The 22,944-nt window shown below is 43.8% G+C and overlaps 2 protein-coding genes and 1 long non-coding RNA gene across 3 annotated transcripts; 2 read left to right on the top strand and 1 right to left on the bottom strand.

Annotated features, from left to right (window-relative positions):
* Positions 1 to 747: 747 nt before the first annotated feature.
* Positions 748 to 4,471, bottom strand: LOC145421408 (polymeric immunoglobulin receptor-like). The gene is made up of 8 exons (XM_080291713.1): positions 4,337 to 4,471; positions 3,552 to 3,890; positions 3,384 to 3,465; positions 2,974 to 3,200; positions 1,672 to 1,720; positions 1,504 to 1,586; positions 1,188 to 1,231; positions 748 to 1,074 (listed from the first exon to the last, which is right to left on the bottom strand). The coding sequence occupies exons 1-8, from the start codon at positions 4,383 to 4,385 to the stop codon at positions 1,033 to 1,035; spliced, it is 915 nt and encodes a 304-aa protein (XP_080147839.1). The 5' UTR covers positions 4,386 to 4,471; the 3' UTR covers positions 748 to 1,032.
* A 1,580-nt stretch (positions 4,472 to 6,051) lies between these two features.
* Positions 6,052 to 9,310, top strand: LOC145426086 (erythroid membrane-associated protein-like). Its single transcript, XM_080299629.1, has 6 exons — positions 6,052 to 6,303; positions 6,458 to 6,605; positions 6,899 to 6,925; positions 7,245 to 7,309; positions 7,723 to 7,845; positions 8,209 to 9,310. Exons 1-6 carry the CDS (start codon positions 6,115 to 6,117, stop codon positions 8,593 to 8,595), a joined length of 939 nt encoding a protein of 312 aa, XP_080155755.1. The 5' UTR covers positions 6,052 to 6,114; the 3' UTR covers positions 8,596 to 9,310.
* Positions 9,311 to 9,408: 98 nt separating this feature from the next.
* On the top strand, positions 9,409 to 9,750 carry LOC145421409 (uncharacterized). Its single transcript, XR_013902761.1, has 2 exons — positions 9,409 to 9,521; positions 9,682 to 9,750. It is a non-coding gene; the product is annotated as an uncharacterized LOC145421409 (long non-coding RNA).
* Positions 9,751 to 22,944: the final 13,194 nt, after the last annotated feature.

Genomic DNA, 22,944 nt, shown 5'->3' with positions numbered 1-22,944 from the left:
AGGTTGCCAGTTCGAGCCCCGGCTCCAACAGTCTCGGTCGTTGTGTCCTTCACCCGTTGCCTACTGGTGGTGGTCAGAGGGCCTGGTGGCGCCAGTGTCCGGCAGCCTCGCCTCTGTCAGTGCGCCCCAGGGTGGCTGTGGCTACAATGTAGCTTACTGTCACCTGTGTGTGAATGTGTGGATGACTGGATGTGTAAAGCTCTTTGGGGTCCTTAGGGACTAGTAAAGCGCTATACAAATACAGGCCACTTACCATCTATCCTGCCTTTACCCCCTCCTGTTATTAGGGCTAGGTCAGCACAACCCTGAAACGACTGTTATATATAACTACAATGAGCTAACCCTGAACAAGAACTTTGCAACAGTGGGAAGGAAAAACTCCCTTTTCCTTTTAACCTGTCAGAATCAGGCTCAGGGAGGGGAAGACATCTGCACTGACCGCTTTGTTGAGCAAGACAGGACAAATTAAATACACAGTGAAGGAGAGCCAGAGATTAATAATGATGATTAAATGCAAAGTGGCATGTAAGCACAGAGAGAGTGAAAAAAGTGTAGTGAAGAAGAAACCATCAGTACATCATGGGAAGCCCCAAACACTCTAGGTCTATTGAAGTGTAACTAAAAAGGAAAGTTTTACGCATAGATTTCCACCTAAATGCTACTTTGTCATAAGACCCCTATAATGAGCAAAAAGGTCACAGGTTGCAAAAATATATAGAGTCTGGTACATAAATAAAAAGTCCCATATAATTATACACGTGTATTTTGATTTATTTTATTGAGTCTAAAATACTGAGTCTATATAAGCCAAGTCTATAATGTGCCAAATTTATATTGCAGGAAGCAGAACATATAGCTTTGTTCAGACGTGGTTTGGTTTGGTAAAAAAACTGGACCAAAGACCATATGTTCTATGTGGCAAATTAATAGAAAAATTACATTAATTTACAAAGAGTAACAATTAACAATTCACAAAATGATCTTAGTAAGCAAGTAGGTTCATTGTACCCTTGTTGTCAAACACTTAATGTGTTACTTGCTTCGTTGCAGGTCTCTCATGCCCTTTGGATTATCCTGTAATTGACAGAAAGGAGAATGAGTGATCTAATCATTAAAAAATATCCCTGATAATTGTGTTTCTTAAGGAGTGTAATAGATCAGAGATGACCATGATAATGGGGGCTTACAGGGAATATCTCTTCCGTCTGCTTAAAGCGTGAAGAAGCCTTCTCTAGAAAGAATGCCCAAAATATAAATGCGAATTAGTAGTCAGATATATTTAATGCATTTTGTTATATCGTATAAATCTTTATTTATATATAGAATTTGTGGCTGATGCATGCACACACACACACACACACACACACACACACACACACACACACACACACACACGCATACACACACACACACACACACACACACACACACACACACACACACACACACACACACACACACTTAATAACAATTTAAAATTCAAAGGAATATTAGTTGCCTTACTGCGCAGTATCTTTCTTGCCAATACAGCCAAGCCCACTAGAAGCAGGAGAGACGAACACCCCACTATAGACTCCAACATGTAACTAGGAAGCAGGCACAAAGCAGACTGAGCAGACAATCCACCTTCGACATCCATTAAAGTGAAAATAAAGAAGTGCTGACTTTTACCGGTAACGGTTCCAGGGCTGACTTGGAGTAGGTGGGGATGTCACAGGCTCTGTTTTTGAAGGTAAAGATATTGTAGCGCTAAAAAAAAAATACTGTAACAACTCTGTAAATATGCTGTGATAGGTAAAGAGAGTTTCCAGCATCCTAACATCAATATTATTCATAGGTGACTTTTAATAATCGATACCCTGAACAAGTAGAGACTGGAGAGCCTCTGCCATCTGTCACAAACACATATTGATCTTTAAAGCTGCTTCTTCCCATTTCAGCAGCTACAAGGTAACATGGAGAAAATGCCAAGCAATCACAAAAAAACTACAATGCATGATTTAAAATGCTAATAGGTTATGCAAATGATAAGCTGCAATCATTTATTTGTCTTGGAAATGTTGCTATTACTCTAACCTGTATTAGCATGTAAGGACTGTGAAACATGGGAAGGGTCTTAGTTTGTTTTCTTTCACTTAAAATAATGTTGTCTATAACACAAAATGGCATTATGTTTGTTAAAATCATTTGCAACCGATGATACACAATAATGACACAATCTCAGACTATGTCTGTTTAGCATTTTAGCAATTTTTGGTTCGTTCTACAGTTACAGGTCAATTTCATGTCAACGAGCTTTATCAGCCAAACATTCATTTCAGGCAATGATAAATATCATAGTTGTTTTTAATTAATTTTTTAAAAATCAACCGTTTCCATCATTTATTTTTTCCTGGCCATTTAGCTAAATGTCGAGTTTTGCTATTCAAATTAACACTAGGCTGCATTTAGAGGTGACATGTTAGCGAGGGCCTAAAACTAAAGAATTGTCAATTGTTTCACCTGTCACCCTGTTTTCCTTGATAACACATTCTATCATGATTTAGACTTAGTCTAATTAATGCACCACATACTGATTTTGAGAGAAGCACTTAATATTTATAGAAACAGAGAGAGAAAATAGCAATGTTTTTATCTGAATACAGGCTTCTCTTTTCCTCTTAATGCATGCTGTCAGCTGTGTTGCTCTTTTTATTTCTTTTACACCCAACTGTGTTACATGTGATTTTTGCATCATAAATCTTTTAAATGTTGGCTGAATAGCAATAAAAATATAGGATCAACATAAGGATGTTGAATAACTCTAGACTCCCTATGATGAAAAAAAAAATCATCCTTGATGATATCAGCACACAGAAAATCCATAATGAAGTTTAATTATCACAGTTTCGAGTCAGTTAGACAGCAAAGCTCAAAAGTGTAATTTGTTATGTTTTTTATGTCTAAAATATGAAAGGCTCTTTATCAACTTACTAGTAGAGCCGTGTGGTCTGACCTGAACCTGTACGGCTACTTGCTGCTGCCCTGCAGAACATAAATACCAGTCAGCATCTCTCATCTGCAGCTTCTTTAAGGTTACAGTGAAAGCCCCAGTTCTGTCATCGCTGATGGTCACTGAAGTATCTTCGTAACTCCTTTCAGAACCTGTCGACAGACAGGAGCTCGGGTCTCCACTCCGACACCACTTCTTCTCACTTAGTCTGTTGACAGGCAGTCACAAGAGAGTCAGTGAATGCTCACTGTCCACCAGCGTTTGATACCAATGAAATTTTATGGACAAATTCCCACATTTACTGAAGTGTGATCAGTGCTTCTTTAAGGACAGTTCTAAGGGTTTTAAAGGATAAAATGTGGATAAAATCCTCCAAAGGAAAACCAAATACCTGAATCTCTGAGTGTAAAGGCATTGAACCGTGAGACTACTTCCTTCTTCCCCACTCACCATGCTGTTCACAACTGACACACCTGCAGAGATCATGAAAATGCAACAAACTTCTTTAAAACTGTGGGCTAATAAATGTTTATCATCTCAAAATTTCTCCATTACTCACCATGAAACACTTTCACTTCAGTGTAAGCCACGTCATCAGCGCTTGATGCTAATTCCACACCACACGAGTACCACCCAGAGTCCGTCTCTTTCAGGTCGTTCATGGTCACTGTGAACATCAACCGGGCCGGGTCGTCAAAAATGCTCACTTTGTCTTCACTTGGATTGGCCGAGGAGGTCTCGTGAGTTCGGGCCAAGATCTCGCAGAAAATTCTCGTCCCCCCATGACACCAGTATTTGACATGGTCAGCATAGTGAGAACCATATTGACATTGGACAGTGAGGGATCCACCCTCCGGGCCAATAAACTCCTTCTGAGTGGTCACCCAGCAGAGAACAGCTGACAAGAAGTGGAAATCATTAAATGTTAAACACCAATTTGAAATGAAACGTTTAGTCATGACACAACTTTAACAGAGCAGTTGCTCACATCGGACACCTGTTATCTATAAATAAAAGGTGTGGCCTTTGGCAACACTTGCACCATATTAATCCGCTTCAGTTTCCTTTGTTACAAAGCACAGTTTCCTGCTTTAGTCTAAAGAGCTTGGAAAGAAAAGCGTCTGGACTTATTTAAGTTGCCTGAAGATGTTTCACCTCTCATCCGAGAAGCTTTTTCAGTTCTAAGGGTCAAATAGTGGAGAGTCCCAGATTTAAACCCAGTGGGAGTAACCCCCCAAAGAGGGACAAAGGACCCCCTGATGATCCTCTACCTAATCTGAAAACAGCTTGAAAATCTTTTTTGTCTGACTTCTCTAATCAAATGCACACAGTCACAGTGAATACCTGGGATCCATGGTATCAGGCTGAGCGTGAGTATAAAGAGTCGCTGCATGTTTCCTCTTCAAGTTTGACGCTTAACAAGAAAGTGTTCTGTGTTGTGCAAACACAGACTCCAGATTCCACCATATATAAAATTTCCCTTTGTCATGTGACCATTGGGCAGATACAGATGTTAACTACATAAATGCCAGATTGTAATGACACTGTAATAAACACTTCTTTAGATTTGAATTAGAATTTGATGAATGTTGTGTTGATGTTCTGCTGATTATTTTAATAGCTTTTCTCTGATTTTTATGAAATCTTTGACTTTGTTTGTTTATAATGTTTATAACGTCTCTTTATGATATGTCTAATGATAAGCAGCAATGCTTTTATAAAGATGTAACTCTGGTGTCTCCAAAAGTTGATTCTGTTCATCTGGACGTAGCGTTTTGTGGGAGAAACGTTTCGTCACTCCTCCAAGTGACTTCTTCAGTCTCAGCTGACTGCAGGTTTCCCCAACCTTATAAACAGTACATTTGCAATATGCATCTGGTACACTAGCTGCAAAGTGGCTCAGAGGAAAGCACTCCAAGGGGTCATTAACACTGGCTGCCCTCTCCCCACACTGGAAGATCTAAACAATACCCGCTGTCTTAAAAAAGCTCAAACCATTATAAAAGATACCTCACATCCTGGGGACTCCCTGTTTGAACTGTGCCGTTGTTACTTCTGCAGTTGTTGCTTGACAGTTGTTGCTTCTGCTACAAGACCTTTTATGGTCATCTATTTCCTGGAAACATTTGTGATGATCTCAGAAGGGACATTTTTAGCCAGTTTGACCTTGCCAGCAAAATAACCCCTAAAATTCCCCGCTCTTTTCAGATCCCAAGAGACCCAAGAGCAGTATCAACACATGATCCAGATCCGAATCAGAAAGACCGAGGAGATCAAACAGTCAATGGAGCTGAGCAAAGTGAGCATTGCTTTTTAATCATTTACAGACATGAACATTTCTCGGCCTGTTTGCTCTCTAAGAAACAAAACTTCAACCAATTTGTTTGTAGAAGCTCACACCAGAAGAAAAACAGCAGTGTTGTTCTGCTTCATGTAGACTGTATTTAAAAGACAGAGGAGACTCCCCCTGCTGGTCATTAAAAAATGCATCAGCCTCACTTTTCAAGCCTGGAATCCACTTTTGGCTTTTATTTGCAGTTTATTCTGCTATAATATCCATGCAGAGTGTAAGTAACCTTGTGCACAAAAGACTCTGATTACAGGGCAGAGTAACTATAGAAACTCAAAAGCTAAAATCCTTGCATATCTTCTAAAGTCAGGATTACTTCAGTCAAAGTATTTTTCCATCTTTAGTAATTCATATATGGCAGCGTGGCTCTGTTTTAAGAGCTCTTGTGATCTTTTATTAGTTGTTTTTATTGATATAATAAACCTTCATTATGTGGACATAAAGAGACATGGAAAAGCAGGGCTGGAGGTGGGTTGGGACAATAGATCAACTGTTATCAGAGGACTGCAGGCTGGTCTCTCTGAGGTCACTTTCTTTTTGAAGTTATGTCTTCTTTTTGGGGGAAATGTGTTAAATTATGGGCATATTAATAAGAATCATCGTACATAAGCAGCTTTACCCTAAGTTTAATTTGTTTTGCATTTCATTGAAGAAGGGGTAGCAAAGTACAAAGGTGGTGCATTTTAACATATTTCACATATTAATTCAACTCTTTTCATATCTGCAGAGAAATAAAGAAAGAGAGATACAGGCCAGCGTTCAGGCTGCCACAATGATGGTAATTGCCATTGAGAGAAACCAGGCTTTGCTCATCGAGGAGATCGAACGGAAGCAGGAGGTGGCTGAGAAGAGAGCAGAGGAGCTTCTCAAGGAGATCAGCCAGGAGATCAATGAGCTGCAGAAGAGACGCAGTGAGCTGCACCTCCTGGAGCACATTGAGAACCCAGTTCAGCTCCAGCAGGTCAGAATCAGTACTTGTGTTTAATATTTCTGTTCAGCCAAGCAAGTTTAAAGCATCTAAAGCGATTGTAATATGATATGAATACAAACCGGCCTGTCTGCTTGTTAGTGAAATCATTTATTTGTGCTCTTTTCTGTCACTGATGCTGTTTTAGAACTTTTTACATCTGGACGCTCCGATGTCCGTCAAGCACTGGGCTGACGTCAGAGTCCAATCGGAGAGCTACGCACAGACTGTGAGGAGAAATTTCTCCAAACTGGTCGACATCTGCCAGGAACTGGAGAGGAAGCTGTGTGCAGAGGGTCTGTAATCCTTATGATGACATGACATTATAGTCTCTGATTTTAGAACACAAGACTTTCTTTGCATCACCGGTTCCTTTGGTTTTATCATAATCCTGCCACTTTTTGCATTGCATATATATTTATATCATATTTTACACTATAAGTCTGCACATAACTAACTTTAGTGATACACTTAGGGTCCAAAAATAAATCTCGTAACATTTGCTAAAATATTAGTGAATATTTTAATTGTTCTACGTTAATGTTTAATGACACTAAAATGACACAGTTTCTTTTCTGATCTCTTGCAGAGGTAAACAAGATGAATAAATATGCAGGTATGTGTATGGATATGATATTTATATTGTGATTACGTTATATGGATTACACAAGACTGAAAATTTGTCACCAGCATAGTAAAGATTCTTACTGATGTCAGTAGAAAGAAAGTGGCTCTTCACACTGATTCAAATAATCTTTATACATGTACATGACTCAGAATACAGATACTCTGTTGCCAAAAAAGGTGACTTCAGTAACAATATGCTTCAAAACAACAGGGTTATTTTTTCATATTATTTCTTTAATCCTGAAAAATGTGAGTAAATCTGAAATAGCAAATCTTTTTATGTGTTTTTCTTCTGTTTCTGTCTCCAGTGGATGTAACTCTGGATCCTGCTACTGCTGCTGGCTGGGTGGTCCTGTCCCCGGATAATAAAAAGGTGAGCTGTAATTATCAGCTGCATGATTCCTGACTGTAACACCTTAACAAGAGCTCAGAGTTAAACAAAGTCTTGTCCTGCTGTAAAAAATGATCCAACAAAGTGTTGATACATGTGCAGCTGTTTGTATAATTAAGTGTAAAGTCATTTGCTTAGTTAGTTATACACACCAGTTCAGTTTAGCCCTGTAATATTATTGGGAAAACACTTATTAAAACACCTATTATTGAGAAATTGCATTTCTTGTCTGTGAAATTAGAGTCTGTGAATTACAGACAACAGCTAATGGACGACAAATATTATGCAGGAACTAAAATGATGGAAACTAGTGGATCAGAAGTCAGGCAGATCCAAAATAACGACAAGTACGGCATCAGTAGTTGTTGTATGAATGTGATCGTGGCAATCCACAGGTGAGCATGAGCTACCAGAAGGGGAGGACCCCGCTACCTGACGACCCCCGCAGGTTCGACTCCTGCGTCGCCATGCTGGGAAAACAAAGCTTCACATCTGGGAAACGTTACTGGGTGGTTCAGGTAGGATAAAAGGATAAAATAAATAACTGCTAAACAGCTTATAGTCGTGATCAGTGTGAATATTATCCAAAGTGGAACACAACAGCTTTATTTAGAGTAAGATTTGGATTAAAATACACCAAAGAAAATTACACATGAACACAACGACACAACCTGTGACTAGGACTGTATAGTGTATATGATCTAAACAGGCAGGAAAATAAAACTCTTTACGCCCCCTGGTGGCTACATGATGTTCACTTCTGATTTTATATCTGCTGTGTTTACTGTCAGTAAAAATTTATTATCATTTAAAAAGCAACCTAAAGAAATGAAGCTCTACTCTGCAGTTCAGCATCATTTTTGTCCTTCTTTGTGTTTCAGGTTGGGGATAAAACAGACTGGGATCTTGGGGTGGCCCGGGAGTCCATCAACAGGAAGGGCGCCATCACAGTTCGCCCTGATAACGGTTACTGGGCGATATGCCGACGCAACGGTGGAAGCCTGTATGCCTGCGCTGGGCCCGCCGTCACTCTTCACCTTAAAGAAATTCCTCAGAAAGTCGGTATATTCCTGGACTATGAAGAAGGCTCGGTGTCCTTCTACAACACAGAGGCAAAGACTCACATTTATACTTACAGCGGGCTCACTTTCACTGAGCCGCTGTATCCGTACTTTAACCCCTGCATACATGACAACGGGAAGAACATGGCCCAGCTGGTTATCTGCCCGATCGAGGCTGGGATCACTGTAGACACTTCAGCACGTTGAGCGAGAGACTCGGAGGATCCTTTTTAAAACCTCGAGAGCATCCACATTCATTGTCTGGATAAGTTGTAATCTGTAAATGCAAACAAAAGACCAAGAACAGGAGAAAATATTCTTCTCCCAAGTGTAAAGCGAACACCCTGAATATTGTCCTGGTACAGACTGCAAGCCCAAGCTTAGCTCCTGCAAGGTGTTTGGATATATTTATTTATTTATTCCAGTCAAAAGCTATAAGTTAACCACGAGGTTTGCTAATGTCTCTTAATCTTCCTGATGATATCTATAAAGAGGTTTTTAAAAAGAGCTAAAGACCCAAGCGAGGGTTCATCTGAACCATCCACTTGTGTCTGCTAAAGTAGGACAAATGTATGTAAATGAGGATAAAACTTACACTGATAAGTCCACAGTTATCTGACAACGACACATTAGTGATGGTTTAGGAACTATAAGATGAACCTATACACGATCACTACGGTGGATAGCACTGCATGAATCCTGCCTACATTTTTACACTACTCATTCTTTGGTAATTTATTAATATGGTATAACTTATATTCTAGCTCAAGGCCTGATTTAAAAGAACTTTATGAATCCAACTTTGTTTGGATCTTTGGTTTAAGATCAGGGACACGTCACATGGTCTTATGAGTTCAGAGGTGCATGTCTGTTTTAGTTGGTAGCACGTAGATCATAGTACCACAATAGTATATTAACATCAGTATATGTTCTGCCTTTTATAACTTAAATGGGATATTATAGTTGTAAACTAGCCTAGAGCTCCCTCTAGTGGCTGCTTTGGGTTCGGTTACTTTAAGGAAAAAATGAGAACGTGAAGAAGAAATAAAAGATGGCGGAAAGTGATACCGTAATGTTATCGTTCTAAGCTGATACGGACCTTAAAATGTTGTTGCCTTGGACAAGATATGTCTGTAAGTATGAGTGTCGATAAAATAATTATTATCTTTTGTTTTGTGTAAAAATGGTATGATAATTTGTACATTTGAAAGTTTTATCTTGTTAGCTTGCAGTAAGAGTGTAAGAAGCTAGTTTACAATGTTAGTTAGCTAATACGGTATTTTGTACTTTCAGTTTTACGATGGTCAAAGAGAAGGCAATGGTCAGAGGCCATTCTTCAATAAATCAGCGCAAAAAGGAAAATAAGTCTGGTTATTGGAGCATCGTTATCTCGCTGTCTAGCTGGTGAAACTAAGAGACTCAGGGCGAGGACAGCATAGTAAAAAGACATTAGCGCAGCGGGCACAACCACGAGGAGCTATTTTCAGCACATCAGTTATGAGTCTACGGTCAGGAAAGCAATATCAACTGGATCTTCCAGAAGAGGAAGAAACACCAGACCAAAGAGAAACAAAACAAGTGCACAACGCAGAGGATATGGAGAACAAGGATAATGCAAGCAACGCAGACACACAGGCGGAGTCTAGACGCTCGCGTACGTCCAAGCGTTCATCCACAAGTTCTGCAGCACTTAAAGCACGAGCAAAAGCAGAGGCTGCACGTGCACAGCTGGCGTATTCAGAAAGAGAAGCAGCTATAATGAAACAAAAAACTGAACTTGAGGCTAATTTACATGTTTTGAGCTGTCAAAAGGCTGTTGCAGTTGCAGAAGCAGAGGTTGCAGTTTATGAAGAAGAGGAGGAGGGACTCTCAAAAAGTGAACTGCGCTATCCATTGGTGGGACCACCCGCCAGTCCAAAACAACGCACAGCAGAGTATGTACAAAAACACTCAGATATTTGCCTTGAAGGATTCAAATTAAAAGTAGATCCACTTGCCTGCCACAAAGCTGCACGTGAACAATGCGAAATGGCTATGAATGCAGATATAGACAATGACTGCTCACACAGTGCTCAAAAGGCTAATGTTAAAGTGGAACTCCAAACACAACAGAGAGAGAGACTGGATTCCCCCAAACCTTATCCGTACAACACTCTTCAAACATCAACAGAGACACAGGGTGTCCAGGATATTACAAGGTACCTGACACGGAGGGAAATGTTAAGTACTGGACTTTTGCAGTTTGATGACCACCCAGAAAACTACTGGGCGTGGAAGGCATCATTTCAAAGTGCTATTAAAGACTTGCACGTTACAGCTCAAGAGGAGCTAGATTTAATGGTCAAATGGCTTGGAGTTGAGTCTGGTCACCAGGCCAAAAGAATCCGATCAGTCCATGTCTTTAATCCAGCTGCAGCTCTCAACCTTGTGTGGCAAAGACTCGAGGAATGTTATGGATCTCCAGAAGTGGTAGAAAATGCACTGTTAAAAAAGATTGAACAGTTTCCCAAACTAAACAACAGAGACAACACAAAGTTAAGAGAGCTGGGTGACGTTCTGCAGGAAATAGAATGTGCAAAAGATGGAGGATATCTACCAGGCCTCTCATATTTGGACACAGCTCGCGGAGTCAACCCCATTGTGGAAAAGTTACCATATGGACTGCAGGAAAAATGGATTGCAACAGGAGCAAAGTACAAAGAAGAACATAAAGTTGTTTTCCCCCCTTTCAGTGTCTTTTCAAAGTTTGTAAGACAACAAGCCAAAATAAGAAACGACCCAAGCTTTGTCATCACACCTCCTGCCGACACAAGCTTCAAGAAGGAGAAAAGCTTCAGAGGCAGTAACAGGCAAGTGATTAGTGTACACAAAACGGACATTCCTACAGACACTAGTTCACCTCAAAATAGTTACAGCAAGCCTATAGAAAGCCCTGACAAGGTATGCCCAATCCATAAGAAGCCTCACCCTCTTAAAAGGTGCAAGAGTTTTAGAGCAAAGCCCATAGATGAGCGCAAGTCATTTTTAAAAGAGAACAGAATCTGTTTTAAATGCTGTGGCTCTACTCAACATTTAGCAAGGGACTGCAGGGCTCAAATAAAATGCATGGACTGTGGTAGCGACAGGCATTTAGCAGTGCTACATCCAGGTCCACCCCCTGCTCCAGCTGAGAGCTCTGAAGCTGATAAAGATGATGGCGGGGAGACACAGGATAATGCAAATGCCTCAGTTGTTTCCAAATGCACAGAAGTCTGTGGTGATGAAGATAGCCCACATTCATGCTCAAAAATAAGTCCTGTGTTAGTCTATCCAGAAGGCGAAAAAGAACAGGCTAGAAAGATGTATGCAGTGCTTGATGAACAAAGTAACAAGTCACTAGCTAAGTCGCAGTTTTTTGAGCTCTTTAATATTAAGACACGCTCCGAGACTTACAAGCTCAGAACATGCTCAGGACTGTCAGATAATGCCGGCAGAACAGCAGTAAACTTCATGATTGAGTCAATGGATGGTAAAGTAAAGCTCCCACTCCCAAACCTGATTGAATGTGACATGATTCCAGACGACAGGAGAGAGATTCCCTCTCCACAAGTGGCCATGAAGTTCTCACACTTACAGAAGATAGCTGAAAAAGTACCTCCTGTAGAAGAACAAGTACCTATTCTGTTGCTTTTGGGAAGAGACATTATACAGGTACACAAAGTCAGAGAGAGAATCAATGGGCCACACAATACACCTTATGCACAGCGTTTGGATTTAGGCTGGGTTATAGTTGGAGAAGCCTGCATGGGGAAGACGCATAAGCCCCCTAGTGTGAGTGTTCTCAAAACACATATTCTTCAGAATGGCCGTGCTTCTTACCTCTGCCCATGTCCTAACACGTTTCAAATCAAACACCAGTTAAACACCACACCTAACCCCAAAAAGGACAGGGGAAACACAAACACCAATCAACTGGGAGAAACTGTTTTTGACAGGACAAAAGATGATGACAAACCAGCACTGTCAGTAGAGGACAAAGACTTCATTGACATCATGGAGAAGGAGGTGTATCAAAATGAATGTAACAGCTGGGTGGCGCCTTTGCCATTCCGCTCTCCAAGACCAGAGCTTCCGAGTAACAGAGAGCAAGCATTCAAGCACCTCCAATCTCTCAGAAAGACATTGGACCGGAACCCTGAAATGAAAAGACAATATATCGAATTCATTCAAAACATGCTGGACAATGATCATGCAGAAGTCGCTCCACCTTTGGACTCAAACAAAGAACACTGGTACTTGCCATCCTTCGGTGTGTACCACCCACAAAAACCTAATCAGCTGAGAGTAGTCTTTGACTCAAGTGCAGAATTTGAAGGACAGTCCCTTAACAAAGTCTTATTAAGTGGACCTGACCTAAATAACACACTACTAGGTGTCCTTATGCGTTTTAGGAAAGAGCCTGTAGCATTTTCAGCTGATGTGCAACAAATGTTTTATTGTTTTGAAGTGAGAGAGGATCATAGGGATTATCTGAGATTCCTTTGGTATGAAGACAATGATCCCGACCAAGGTATTTGTGACTATAGAATGAGGGTTCATGTTTTTGGGAATAGCCCTTCCCCAGCTGTGGCTATTTATTGTATGAGGCGTGCTGCAGTCGAGGGAGAAGAAAAGCACGGACATGATGCAAAGCAGTTTGTAATGAGACATTTTTACGTTGATGATGGTCTCGCATCCACAGCAACAGTGGAAGAAGCTGTTGAGACACTCACAAGCGCTCAAAAGATGCTGGCACAGTCAAACTTAAGGCTACATAAAATAGCCTCTAATGACCACAAAGTAGTGGAAGCGTTTCCTGCTGCCGAGAGAGCCAAGGATCTAAAAGACTTGGATTTAGAGTTGGACGACATACCCCTGCAAAGGAGCTTGGGGGTACTGTGGAATCTTAAAAAGGACTGTTTTACCTTTCACGTCACCACCGAACAAAAGCCGTTCACCAGGAGAGGTGTCTTGGCCACTGTTAACAGTCTGTATGACCCGCTGGGTTTCGTGTCACCCATCACAATGCAGGGAAAAGCTCTTCTCCGTGAATTGACCTCAAAGCAAAAGGACTGGGATGAATCACTTCCTGCAGAAAGAGAAGATGAATGGAGCAGATGGAGAAGCTCATTGAAGGATCTTGAGCGGCTTCAGATACCGAGGTGCTACCTCTCGTTCTCCCAGGCCATTGCTGTGAAAAAAGAACTGTGCATATTTTCAGATGCCTCCACCATGGCCATAGGAGCAGTGGCATATCTGAGAGCTATTGATGGTGAAGGTCAGTGGCACACAGGTTTCATCATGGGCAAGTCCAAAGTAGCCCCAAGACCCGCCCACACTGTTCCTAGATTGGAGTTATGTGCAGCAGTGTTAGCTGTAGAGATGTACGAACTCATTAGAGATGAGATTGACATTGAAGTAGACACTGTCAGATTTTTCACAGACAGTAAAATTGTTCTTGGTTACATACACAACAACACAAAGAGGTTCTACACTTACGTGGCTAACCGAGTGATTAGAATCAGAAAGACTACACATCCAGCACAGTGGTTTTACATAGCCACTAGTGACAATCCAGCAGACACAGCCACTAGACCAATTGCAGCTTCTGCATTGGCTTCTACAAACTGGTTTAGTGGTCCTTCCTTTTTGACACAACACGACATGGAGAAGTCTCACTGTGATCGTTTCACACTGATCGATCCTGACAGAGATGCAGAGATCAGACCTGATATAACAAGTTTTGTTACCAAAGCCTCAGTAACACAGCTAGAGCCATGCCGTTTTGAAAGATTCTCTCATTGGATGAGATTGTGTCGCACTATTGCATCACTAAAGCGTGTGGCAGTATCATTCAAGAAAACAAACACAGAAGGTAAAGGCTGGAAGTGTTTCAGTGAAACTAACACCACAGATGAAGTGTCTAAAGCAGCAAAGTTCATCATTCACACAGTATAAAGTGAAACATTCAAATAAGAGTACAGATGCATAAAAGAAAATCTGCCACTTCCAAAACAAAGCTGTCTTCAAAGGTTAAATCCAGTTATTGATGAAGATGGGCTCCTCAGACTAGGAAGTCGATTGGCACCTGCTAACCTAACAAAAGATGAGAAACATCCACTCATTATCCCAAATGCTCATCATATAGCCATCCTTCTTATTAGATACTATCATGAGAAGGTAGTGCATCAGGGGCGTCACCTAACAGAAGGAGCGCTCAGAGGTGCTGGATTTTGGGTTATTGGCAGTAAACGGCTCGTCTCTTCTGTTATTTACAAGTGTGTTCTTTGTCGAAAGCTTCGAGGACGACTTCAGACCCAAAAGATGGCAGATTTACCTGTGGACAGGCTGACACCAATGCCACCGTTCACTAGTGTAGGACTGGATGTCTTTGGACCCTGGACGGTCACCACACGTCGCACCAGAGGAGGGAGTGCAGACAGTAAACGCTAGGCTGTGCTTTTCACCTGCATGTCCACGAGAGCTGTGCACATTGAGCTCATTGAAACAATGTCAACATCCAGCTTCATCAATGCGCTAAGGAGATTTTTCTGCATCCGTGGACCTGCTCAAATACTCAGATCTGATAGAGGTACAAATTTTGTTGGAGCATGCAATGAGTTGCAAATTGATCACGAGGACACAGAACTAAACTCATACCTGCAAGAGAAAGGATGCACATGGCTGTTTAATCCCCCACACTCATCACACATGGGTGGATCGTGGGAGAGACTTATTGGAGTAGCAAGGCGCATCCTAGATGGTATTTTGTTGAAAGCCGTACATGTCCAACTAACGCATGAAGTGTTAAGTACATTCATGGCAGAAGTAATGGCAATAATGAATGCAAGACCACTTGTACCAGTCTCAACAGATCCAGACAAACCAAACCTTCTCACTCCAGCAATGCTCCTTACACAAAAGGTCAATGCATTATCTGCACCAACAGGAAGCTTTGGACCGCCAGACCTCTACTCAAAGCAATGGAAGCAAGTACAGTGTTTGGCAGACTCTTTTTGGAAACAGTGGAAAAGTGAATATCTTTCAACACTACAGCAAAGGAGAAAATGGACTGATGATAAAACAAACATAAAAGTTGGTGATGTTGTGTTATTGAAAGATGCTCTCGCACACAGAAATGACTGGTCCATGGGAAAAGTTGTAAGAACATTTGAGAGCAAGGACAATAAGGTTCGAAAAGCAGAAGTAAAGACTGTGAAAGATGGAAATGAAAAAGTGTTTTTGAGACCCATCACTGATATGGTTTTGCTTTTATCAAGTGATAAATAAGTGTTTGAAATAGCCCTAAACTGTTCAAAATGTTTATTAGAAAAGTTTGTTCTAGTGGCACAATTATATTGTACCAGGCGGGGAGTGTTCTGCCTTTTATAACTTAAATGGGATATTATAGTTGTAAACTAGCCTAGAGCTCCCTCTAGTGGCTGCTTTGGGTTCGGTTACTTTGGGAAAGGAAAAAATGAGAACGTGAAGAAGAAATAAAAGATGGCGGAAAGTGATACCGTAATGTTATCGTTCTAAGCTGATACGGACCTTAAAATGTTGTTGCCTTGGACAAGATATGTCTGTAAGTATGAGTGTCGATAAAATAATTATTATCTTTTGTTTTGTGTAAAAATGGTATGATAATTTGTACATTTGAAAGTTTTATCTTGTTAGCTTGCAGTAAGAGTGTAAGAAGCTAGTTTACAATGTTAGTTAGCTAATACGGTATTTTGTACTTTCAGTTTTACGATGGTCAAAGAGAAGGCAATGGTCAGAGGCCATTCTTCAATAAATCAGCGCAAAAAGGAAAATAAGTCTGGTTATTGGAGCATCGTTATCTCGCTGTCTAGCTGGTGAAACTAAGAGACTCAGGGCGAGGACAGCATAGTATATCATGTGCATTTAAGACATTGAGTATATAATTTCTTGTCATTATTGTAAAAATTTGGATTATTGTGATGTATTTAAGCTGAAATAAATGTGAATCCCTGAGAGTCTGCTGTGTTCTTTTAACTTTTTATCCCAACGCAGAGTTTAGACAAATTCTAAAGTTAGAATTAGAAAATGGAGCACAGAAAACATATCTATTGTGCGAAGTGCAAAAAACACTATCAAAATATTCCCCCCCCCCCCTTTTTTTTAAGATTAGACAACCTTTATTAGTCCCACACATGGGAAATTTGTTTTGTTACAGCAGAAAGTGAACAGTGCAAAGTTACACAGCAAAAATTAGAAAAACACTGGAATAGAATAAGAATAAGATACTGTACACAACTGTACACAATAGAATAAAATAAAATACTTTATACAATAGAATAAAATAGAATACAAATGCTATATACAACTGAGTATAATACAACGATGCCAGAAAAGAATATTGCACTTAGTGTTATTGCACATGTGTAGATGTGTGTTTGATCGGTTGAAGTCTTTGTTGTGGAGTCTGACAGCAGATAGAAGGAAAGACCTGCGGAGTCTCTCCGTCCCACACCGTGGGTGCCGCAGCCTGACCCTGAAGGAGCTGCTCAGTGCTGTCAGTCTCCTCCATGGGGTGGAAGATGTTGTCCAACAGGGATGACAGCTTAGCCACCATTCTCCTCTCACTCACCACCTCCACTGGGTCCAGAGGGCATCCTAGAACAGAGCTGGCCCTGCGGCTCAGCCTGTTCAGTCTCTTCCTGTCCCCGGTAGAGATGCTGCCGTCCCAGCAGACCACACCGTAAAACATGGCTGAGGCCACCACAGAGTCATAGAAGGTCTTCAGCAGCAGGTCCTTCACTCCAAAAGACCTGAGTCTCCACAGCAGGTACAGCCTGCTCTGCCCTTTCCTGTAGAGAGCATCTGAATTGTGAGTCCAGTTCAGTTTATTGTTCAGATGAACACCAAGGTACTTGTAGCTGTCCACAGCTTCAATGTCCATACCTTGGATCTTCAATGGTTGTAGTGGAGGATATTTGTGCCTGTGGAAGTCTGTGGGACTGTCCCCAGCCTCAGGCTCAGGTTGAAGATGGGCTCCATCACCCCACACAGTTGGTCTGCGCAGGACCTAACGACCCTTGAGCTGATGCCATCTGGACCCGCTGCCTTCTTGACTCCAATTCTTGACTGCAACTGCATTTCATTGTATTTTTATTTTTTTTACAGTGACAATAAAGAACCTAAAATCTTGAATGGCAAAAGCCAAAATCAAGAGAAAAAGAAAAGACAAACTCAAAGGCACAGAGTAATTCAACAGATAGATGGCTGCATTATGGAAGCAGTTAGAGTCGGAAAAACGGCATCCAAATGTAGAAAATCAAGATAACCACATTAGTGAAGGAGAACTCAAAGCAAGACAGATGACCAACTACAAAAGGAAAACAGGAAATGGCCCAAAAGATAATAAGCACAAAGTCATGACACACTGTTCATAGTACAAAAGTAATACTCTGGAAACAAAAAACAAGTAACTCCACAAACAAAATCTTAACTACAGCATTAGCAACAATAAATGTTTCAGATACTAGAATGTAAGCAGGATCAAACTAAGAAAAAATACAATAAAAACAAAAAGAAAAACAGCGACTGTAAAGTTTACATTGTTGGGTTGTCATTTATGCTTAGAAATACATATTCATATATTCTTAGAAATTAATAATCATTTAGAAATATATAGTTGATTGCATATTGAAAGAATGTCTCATCCTAGAGGGTCTGTAACAACTCTGTGTAGCGTGAAGAGGGGAGTGTGTTCACTCCTCTACAGAGTGTTCTGGCATACATCACACACCTCCTAGGGACATGAGAGAGGTCATATCTTCTCTCATTGATATATAGTATAGCAAACACATGTATATCTGTTTGAGTGTAAGAGCCTAATAATTTTTAAAAATATTTCTTCACTCACGGGCCGTAAGTAGGGGTGACATGAGCCGCGAGATAGAGAGACAGGCATTAGAGCCTCTTATTGTGTGTTTTGTTTGGGTTCCCACCGGCGTGGAATTACCAAAAATAGAGAGACCATAGCCTAACATATGAAACAGGAAAATACCACCATGTAATCCATTTATTTCAACAAAGTAACTGTATTCTGAATATCACCTATTAAACGGTAACTGTAACGGATACATTTACTCATATTTTGTATTTTAAATATGTAACGCCGGTACATGTATTACGTTACTCCCCAACACTGACTGTTGATGAGATCTTGTGCCACTCCTAAAACACTGGCCTCCAACTCCTAAAGAGACACGGGTGTCCCTAAATTTAGCAAATATTAGCTTCAGGCTAGCTTGCTACGACGGATAGGCTAATACCAGTATTTTACCACAACTTCACCAGATGTAGCTAAAAAAACTAAACTAATGTCCAGCCCAGTGGGACAGCAAGGAAAGATGACAAAAAATGATTACTTACCTGTGGTTTAGAGGGTCAAGCTGAAATTGAAGCAGCCATTGAAAGACGGGAAGAGAGAAAGATGGCAGCTTGGTCAGCACTAGTGGCCTCTATAATGTATGCAAATACATGCGGGTCGGAAGCCCCGCCCCCAGACACCAAAACAGTGCCAGCAGATTGAAACTGAAAAAATAAATTGTAAGCGCAAACAAAAAATTTACAGCTTCAATTAATTGTTTTTTACTATCTTTTTTTTTTCAGTTTCAATACAAGATTTTTCAGTACATTTATTTCAGTTACAATATTTTTGTAACTATATAAATATAATCAAATTTATCATCACTATCTGCAACTGAAAATAGTTGTGGATGATTACTATACCTTTCTAATGTGACGTTGTTGTCCCTGGCTCTCTTTCTCTCTTATTCCCTCCCGCTCTGTTCCTGTGCTACTGCGAGTGTAACTACCGCCCCTCCCCCCTCTTCCCAGCGCAAAGCACAAGGCTCACGTGCGGAGTGAAGCGGAAAAAATAGTCATATACAGTCTGTATAAGTGGGGTTAAAATAATAAACATTTGTAGGGACATTGCAGTTACTATGAATTTACAGCAGTTACACAGTGATTAGTAATAAACAGCCAGTGAGAGTGAGTGGATATAAGAAAGATTTAAGAAAGAGACCTGCAGACTCCCATCTCTGCAGGACCTGTACACCTCCAGGACACTGCGGCGTGCAGCCCGGATCTCAGCTGACCCTTCTCACCCTGGACACAGTCTGTTTGACCTGCTCCCCTCAGGCAGGAGGCTCCGGTCCATTCGCACCAGAACCTCTCGCCACAAGAACAGTTTCTTCCCCTCTGCTGTCGGACACATGAACAATAACCACTTGACTGTCCCCGCCACTAACACATGACCCTACGCTGTGTCACTGCATCATTTCATGTCTGGCACTGATCACCACCTGCACTCATGTATATATCTTTCTACGTAGCACTCTTAATTCTTATTCTCATGTATATATCTCATGTATATCTCATGCACATATCTTTCTTTCTACATAGCACTTTAATTCTTATTGTTTGCACTGAAGCACCGCAGCAAATTCCTAATGTTGTAAACCTCAACATCTGGCAATAAACCCATTCTGATTCTGATTCTGATTCTGATTCTGAAAGTGAGTGACTCAGGTGTCATGGCCTGGGTCTAGGGACCCAGGGCTCATGTATTTTCAGTATATGTTTATGTTTATGTTTTCTGTGTGTTGTTTTGGTTTGCTCTCCGTTTCTCCATGTGTCTCCGTGTGAGCTTCCGGAGGTGTGGGTTCGCTGAGGAGACTGCGAACCCGGAAGTGTTTTTGCTCCAGAGACAGCCACACCTGCCGCTCGTCGTCCTCTGCCAGCTGCAGCAGATTACGCTCATCAAGGGAACGGCATTTAAGACTGCAGCTGAGCTGAGGCCGACGCTGGATCCTTGAGTCAGAACTCGTCAGTACTGCCGTGAGCTTTTGCGTAACCTCTGAGGAAATAGATCCCCTGCTAACCTTCTGTTTTTTTGTGTTACCAGGAATCTGGAGCGGAGTGTGCTTCTAAGTCACGGTGTGGGAATTGGAGTTTTTTGGAGTCGCCACCTTTCTCTTTTACGGACATCTGCACTGTGTGGGATTCAGGGAGAATCACCACGGGACCACAGTGCTGGGATTTTGTATATAGTTGTGTGTTTTTCACCTCCTGTAAATAAATCCAGTGTCCTTCGCTAAGAGTCTCGCGTTTTGGGCCCTACTTTCACTGCCACTCCACGGTCTGCCATCGCAGCCCGTGACAGAATGATCCTGCCCGGCATGGACCCAGCGGACTCATCGGAGAAATTCAGGAGGGAGGTAACGGATAAAGTTTATAGACTCTGTGACATTTTGCTGGAGGGGCACGAGGAAAGATTTCATCGCGCCGTGGAGAAGCGGCTGAAAGAGACGGTGTCTTGCTTCCCGTGGGTACTGGATACGCTCAATCCAATCGTCATGGACTTCCTGCTTTCCACCCTCCACCTCCACTCTCCTCCTCAGGCTGCTCACCAGCCCGGCCAGCTGGTGGAGTCACAGCCTGAGACGCCGGCCCCGACGTCTACACGGAAACGACGTTCGCGCCGCCGGCGTTCCTCACCGCAGCCTAACCCACGGACTTCTCAAGAGCCGGCTGTGGTGAGTAGTACGGACAATTTTCCATTTCCCTCACCATCTGTGTTTGTGTCTGCAGTGGACCAACTGACAGCACAGGTAGGATCACCTCGGTCAGAGGTCTCCACACCACTCGCTGCTTCACCATCTGCAGCTGTAGCACCACCATCGTTTCATCTGCCTGCAGCCACCATTCTGCCATCTTTTTCACCGCCTGCTACGTCGCCACCCGGACCTGCCCAGCCCGAGCCGGGGGAGCTCTCGCTGCCAGCCGAGGAGGAGCTCTCACTGCCAGCCGAGGAGGAGCTCTCGCTGCCAGCCGAGGCTGCCTGGTTTTTTCCTAATGGGTGGAGAGTTTTCCCACCGCCACTTGTTGCTCACCTATTGGACCCACCACTGCAAGGAAGACGGCGCCGGCGTCATCTCCGTCAAACCGAAGCTCACCTCACTTCTGTGGTTTCGGAGGAACCAGCTGACTCTGGACTGACCGCACAGGGAGCCGCAGGAGGAGCTCGCGCTGCCGGAGCAGGAGCTCAGCGAGCGGGAGCCGCAGGAGGAGCTCGCGCTGCCCGAGCAGGAGCTCAGCGAGCGGGAGCCGCAGGAGGAGCTCATGCTGCCCGAGCAGGAGCTCAGCGAGCAGGATCCGGAGCTCAGCGAGCCGGAGCTGGAGATAAGCGAGCAGGAGCCGGAGCTCAGCGAGCCGGAGGAACTCGCGCTGCCCGAGCAGGAGCTCAGCGAGCGGGAGCCGGAGCCGGAGCTCAGCGAGCCAGAGCTGGAGATAAGCGAGCAGGAGCCGGAGCTCAGCGAGCCGGAGGAACTCGCGCTGCCCGAGCAGGAGCTCAGCGAGCCGGAGCCGGAGCTCAGCGAGCCAGAGCTGGAGATAAGCGAGCAGGAGCCGGAGCTCAGCGAGCCGGAGGAACTCGCGCTGCCCGAGCAGGAGCTCAGCGAGCCGGAGCCGGAGCTCAGCGAGCCGGAGGAACTCGCGCTGCCCGAGCAGGAGCTCAGCGAGCAGGAGCCGGAGCTCAGCGAGCCGGAGCTGGAGATAAGCGAGCAGGAGCCGGAGCTCAGCGAGCCGGAGGAACTCGCGCTGCCCGAGCAGGAGCTCAGCGAGCAGGAGCCGGAGCTCAGCGAGCTGGAGGAGTTCGCGCTCCCCGAGCCGGAGCTCAGCGAGCCGGAGCCGGAGCTCAGCGAGCCGGAGCCGGAGCTCAGCGAGCCGGAGCCGGAGATAAGCGAGCAGGAGCCGGAGCTCAGCGAGCCGGAGGAACTCGCGCTGCCCGAGCAGGAGCTCAGCGAGCGGGAGCCGGAGCTCAGCGAGCCGGAGGAGCTCGCGCTGCCTGAGCAGGAGCACAGCGAGTGGGAGCCGCAGGAGGAGCTTGCGCTGCCCGAGCAGGAGCTCAGCGAGCGGGAGCCGCAGGAGGAGCTCGCGCTGCCCGAGCAGGAGCTCAGCGAGCGGGAGCCGCAGGAGGAGCTCGCGCTTCCCGAGCAGGAGCTCAGCGAGCAGGAGCCGGAGCTCAGCGAGCCGGAGCTGGAGATAAGCGAGCAGGAGCCGGAGCTCAGCGAGCCGGAGGAACTCGCGCTGCCCGAGCAGGAGCTCAGTGAGCGGGAGCCGGAGCTCAGCGAGCCGGAGGAGCTCGCGCTGCCCGAGCAGGAGCTCAGCGAACGGGAGCCGGAGCTCAGCGAGCGGGAGCCGGTGCTCAGCGAGCGGGAGCCGGTGCTCAGCAAGCGGGAGCCGGTGCTTGGCGAGCCACCAGCTGAGGAGGTTGGCGAGCCACCAGCGGAGGAGGTCGGCGAGCCGGAGGGACCTCCACGTCTAGCGTGCCCTCCACGCAATCCACGTCCAGTGCGTCAACGTCAGCGACCAGCGCGTCATAGACCGTGTGCCACACCTCGCTGTTGCTCACCGGAGCAGCGACGTTGCCACCGGACCCGTGGCAGTCCGCCGGAGGAGCAGCGACGTTGTCACCGGACCCGTGGCAGGCCGCCGGAGGAG

This window comes from Astatotilapia calliptera, chromosome 3 (genome assembly GCF_964374335.1).
Source record: "Astatotilapia calliptera chromosome 3, fAstCal68.1, whole genome shotgun sequence".
Taxonomy (NCBI): Eukaryota; Metazoa; Chordata; class Actinopteri; order Cichliformes; family Cichlidae; genus Astatotilapia; species Astatotilapia calliptera.
Note: the sequence above shows the minus strand (reverse complement) of the source record. Positions and strands in the feature narration are given on the sequence as shown.

Coding starts and splice junctions, on each gene's coding strand:
- LOC145426086 (XM_080299629.1), top strand. CDS start 6,115: ATGATGGTAATTGCCATTGAGAGAAACCAGGCTTTGCTCATCGAGGAG. Junction 6,606..6,898: donor GAGGAAGCTGTGTGCAGAGG/GTCTGTAATCCT, acceptor GATCTCTTGCAG/AGGTAAACAAGATGAATAAA. Junction 7,310..7,722: donor TGTCCCCGGATAATAAAAAG/GTGAGCTGTAAT, acceptor GGCAATCCACAG/GTGAGCATGAGCTACCAGAA.
- LOC145421408 (XM_080291713.1), bottom strand. CDS start 4,385: ATGCAGCGACTCTTTATACTCACGCTCAGCCTGATACCATGGATCCCA. Junction 1,721..2,973: donor CAGACCACACGGCTCTACTA/GTAAGTTGATAA, acceptor CTTCAAAAACAG/AGCCTGTGACATCCCCACCT. Junction 1,075..1,187: donor AGACGGAAGAGATATTCCCT/GTAAGCCCCCAT, acceptor TGTCAATTACAG/GATAATCCAAAGGGCATGAG.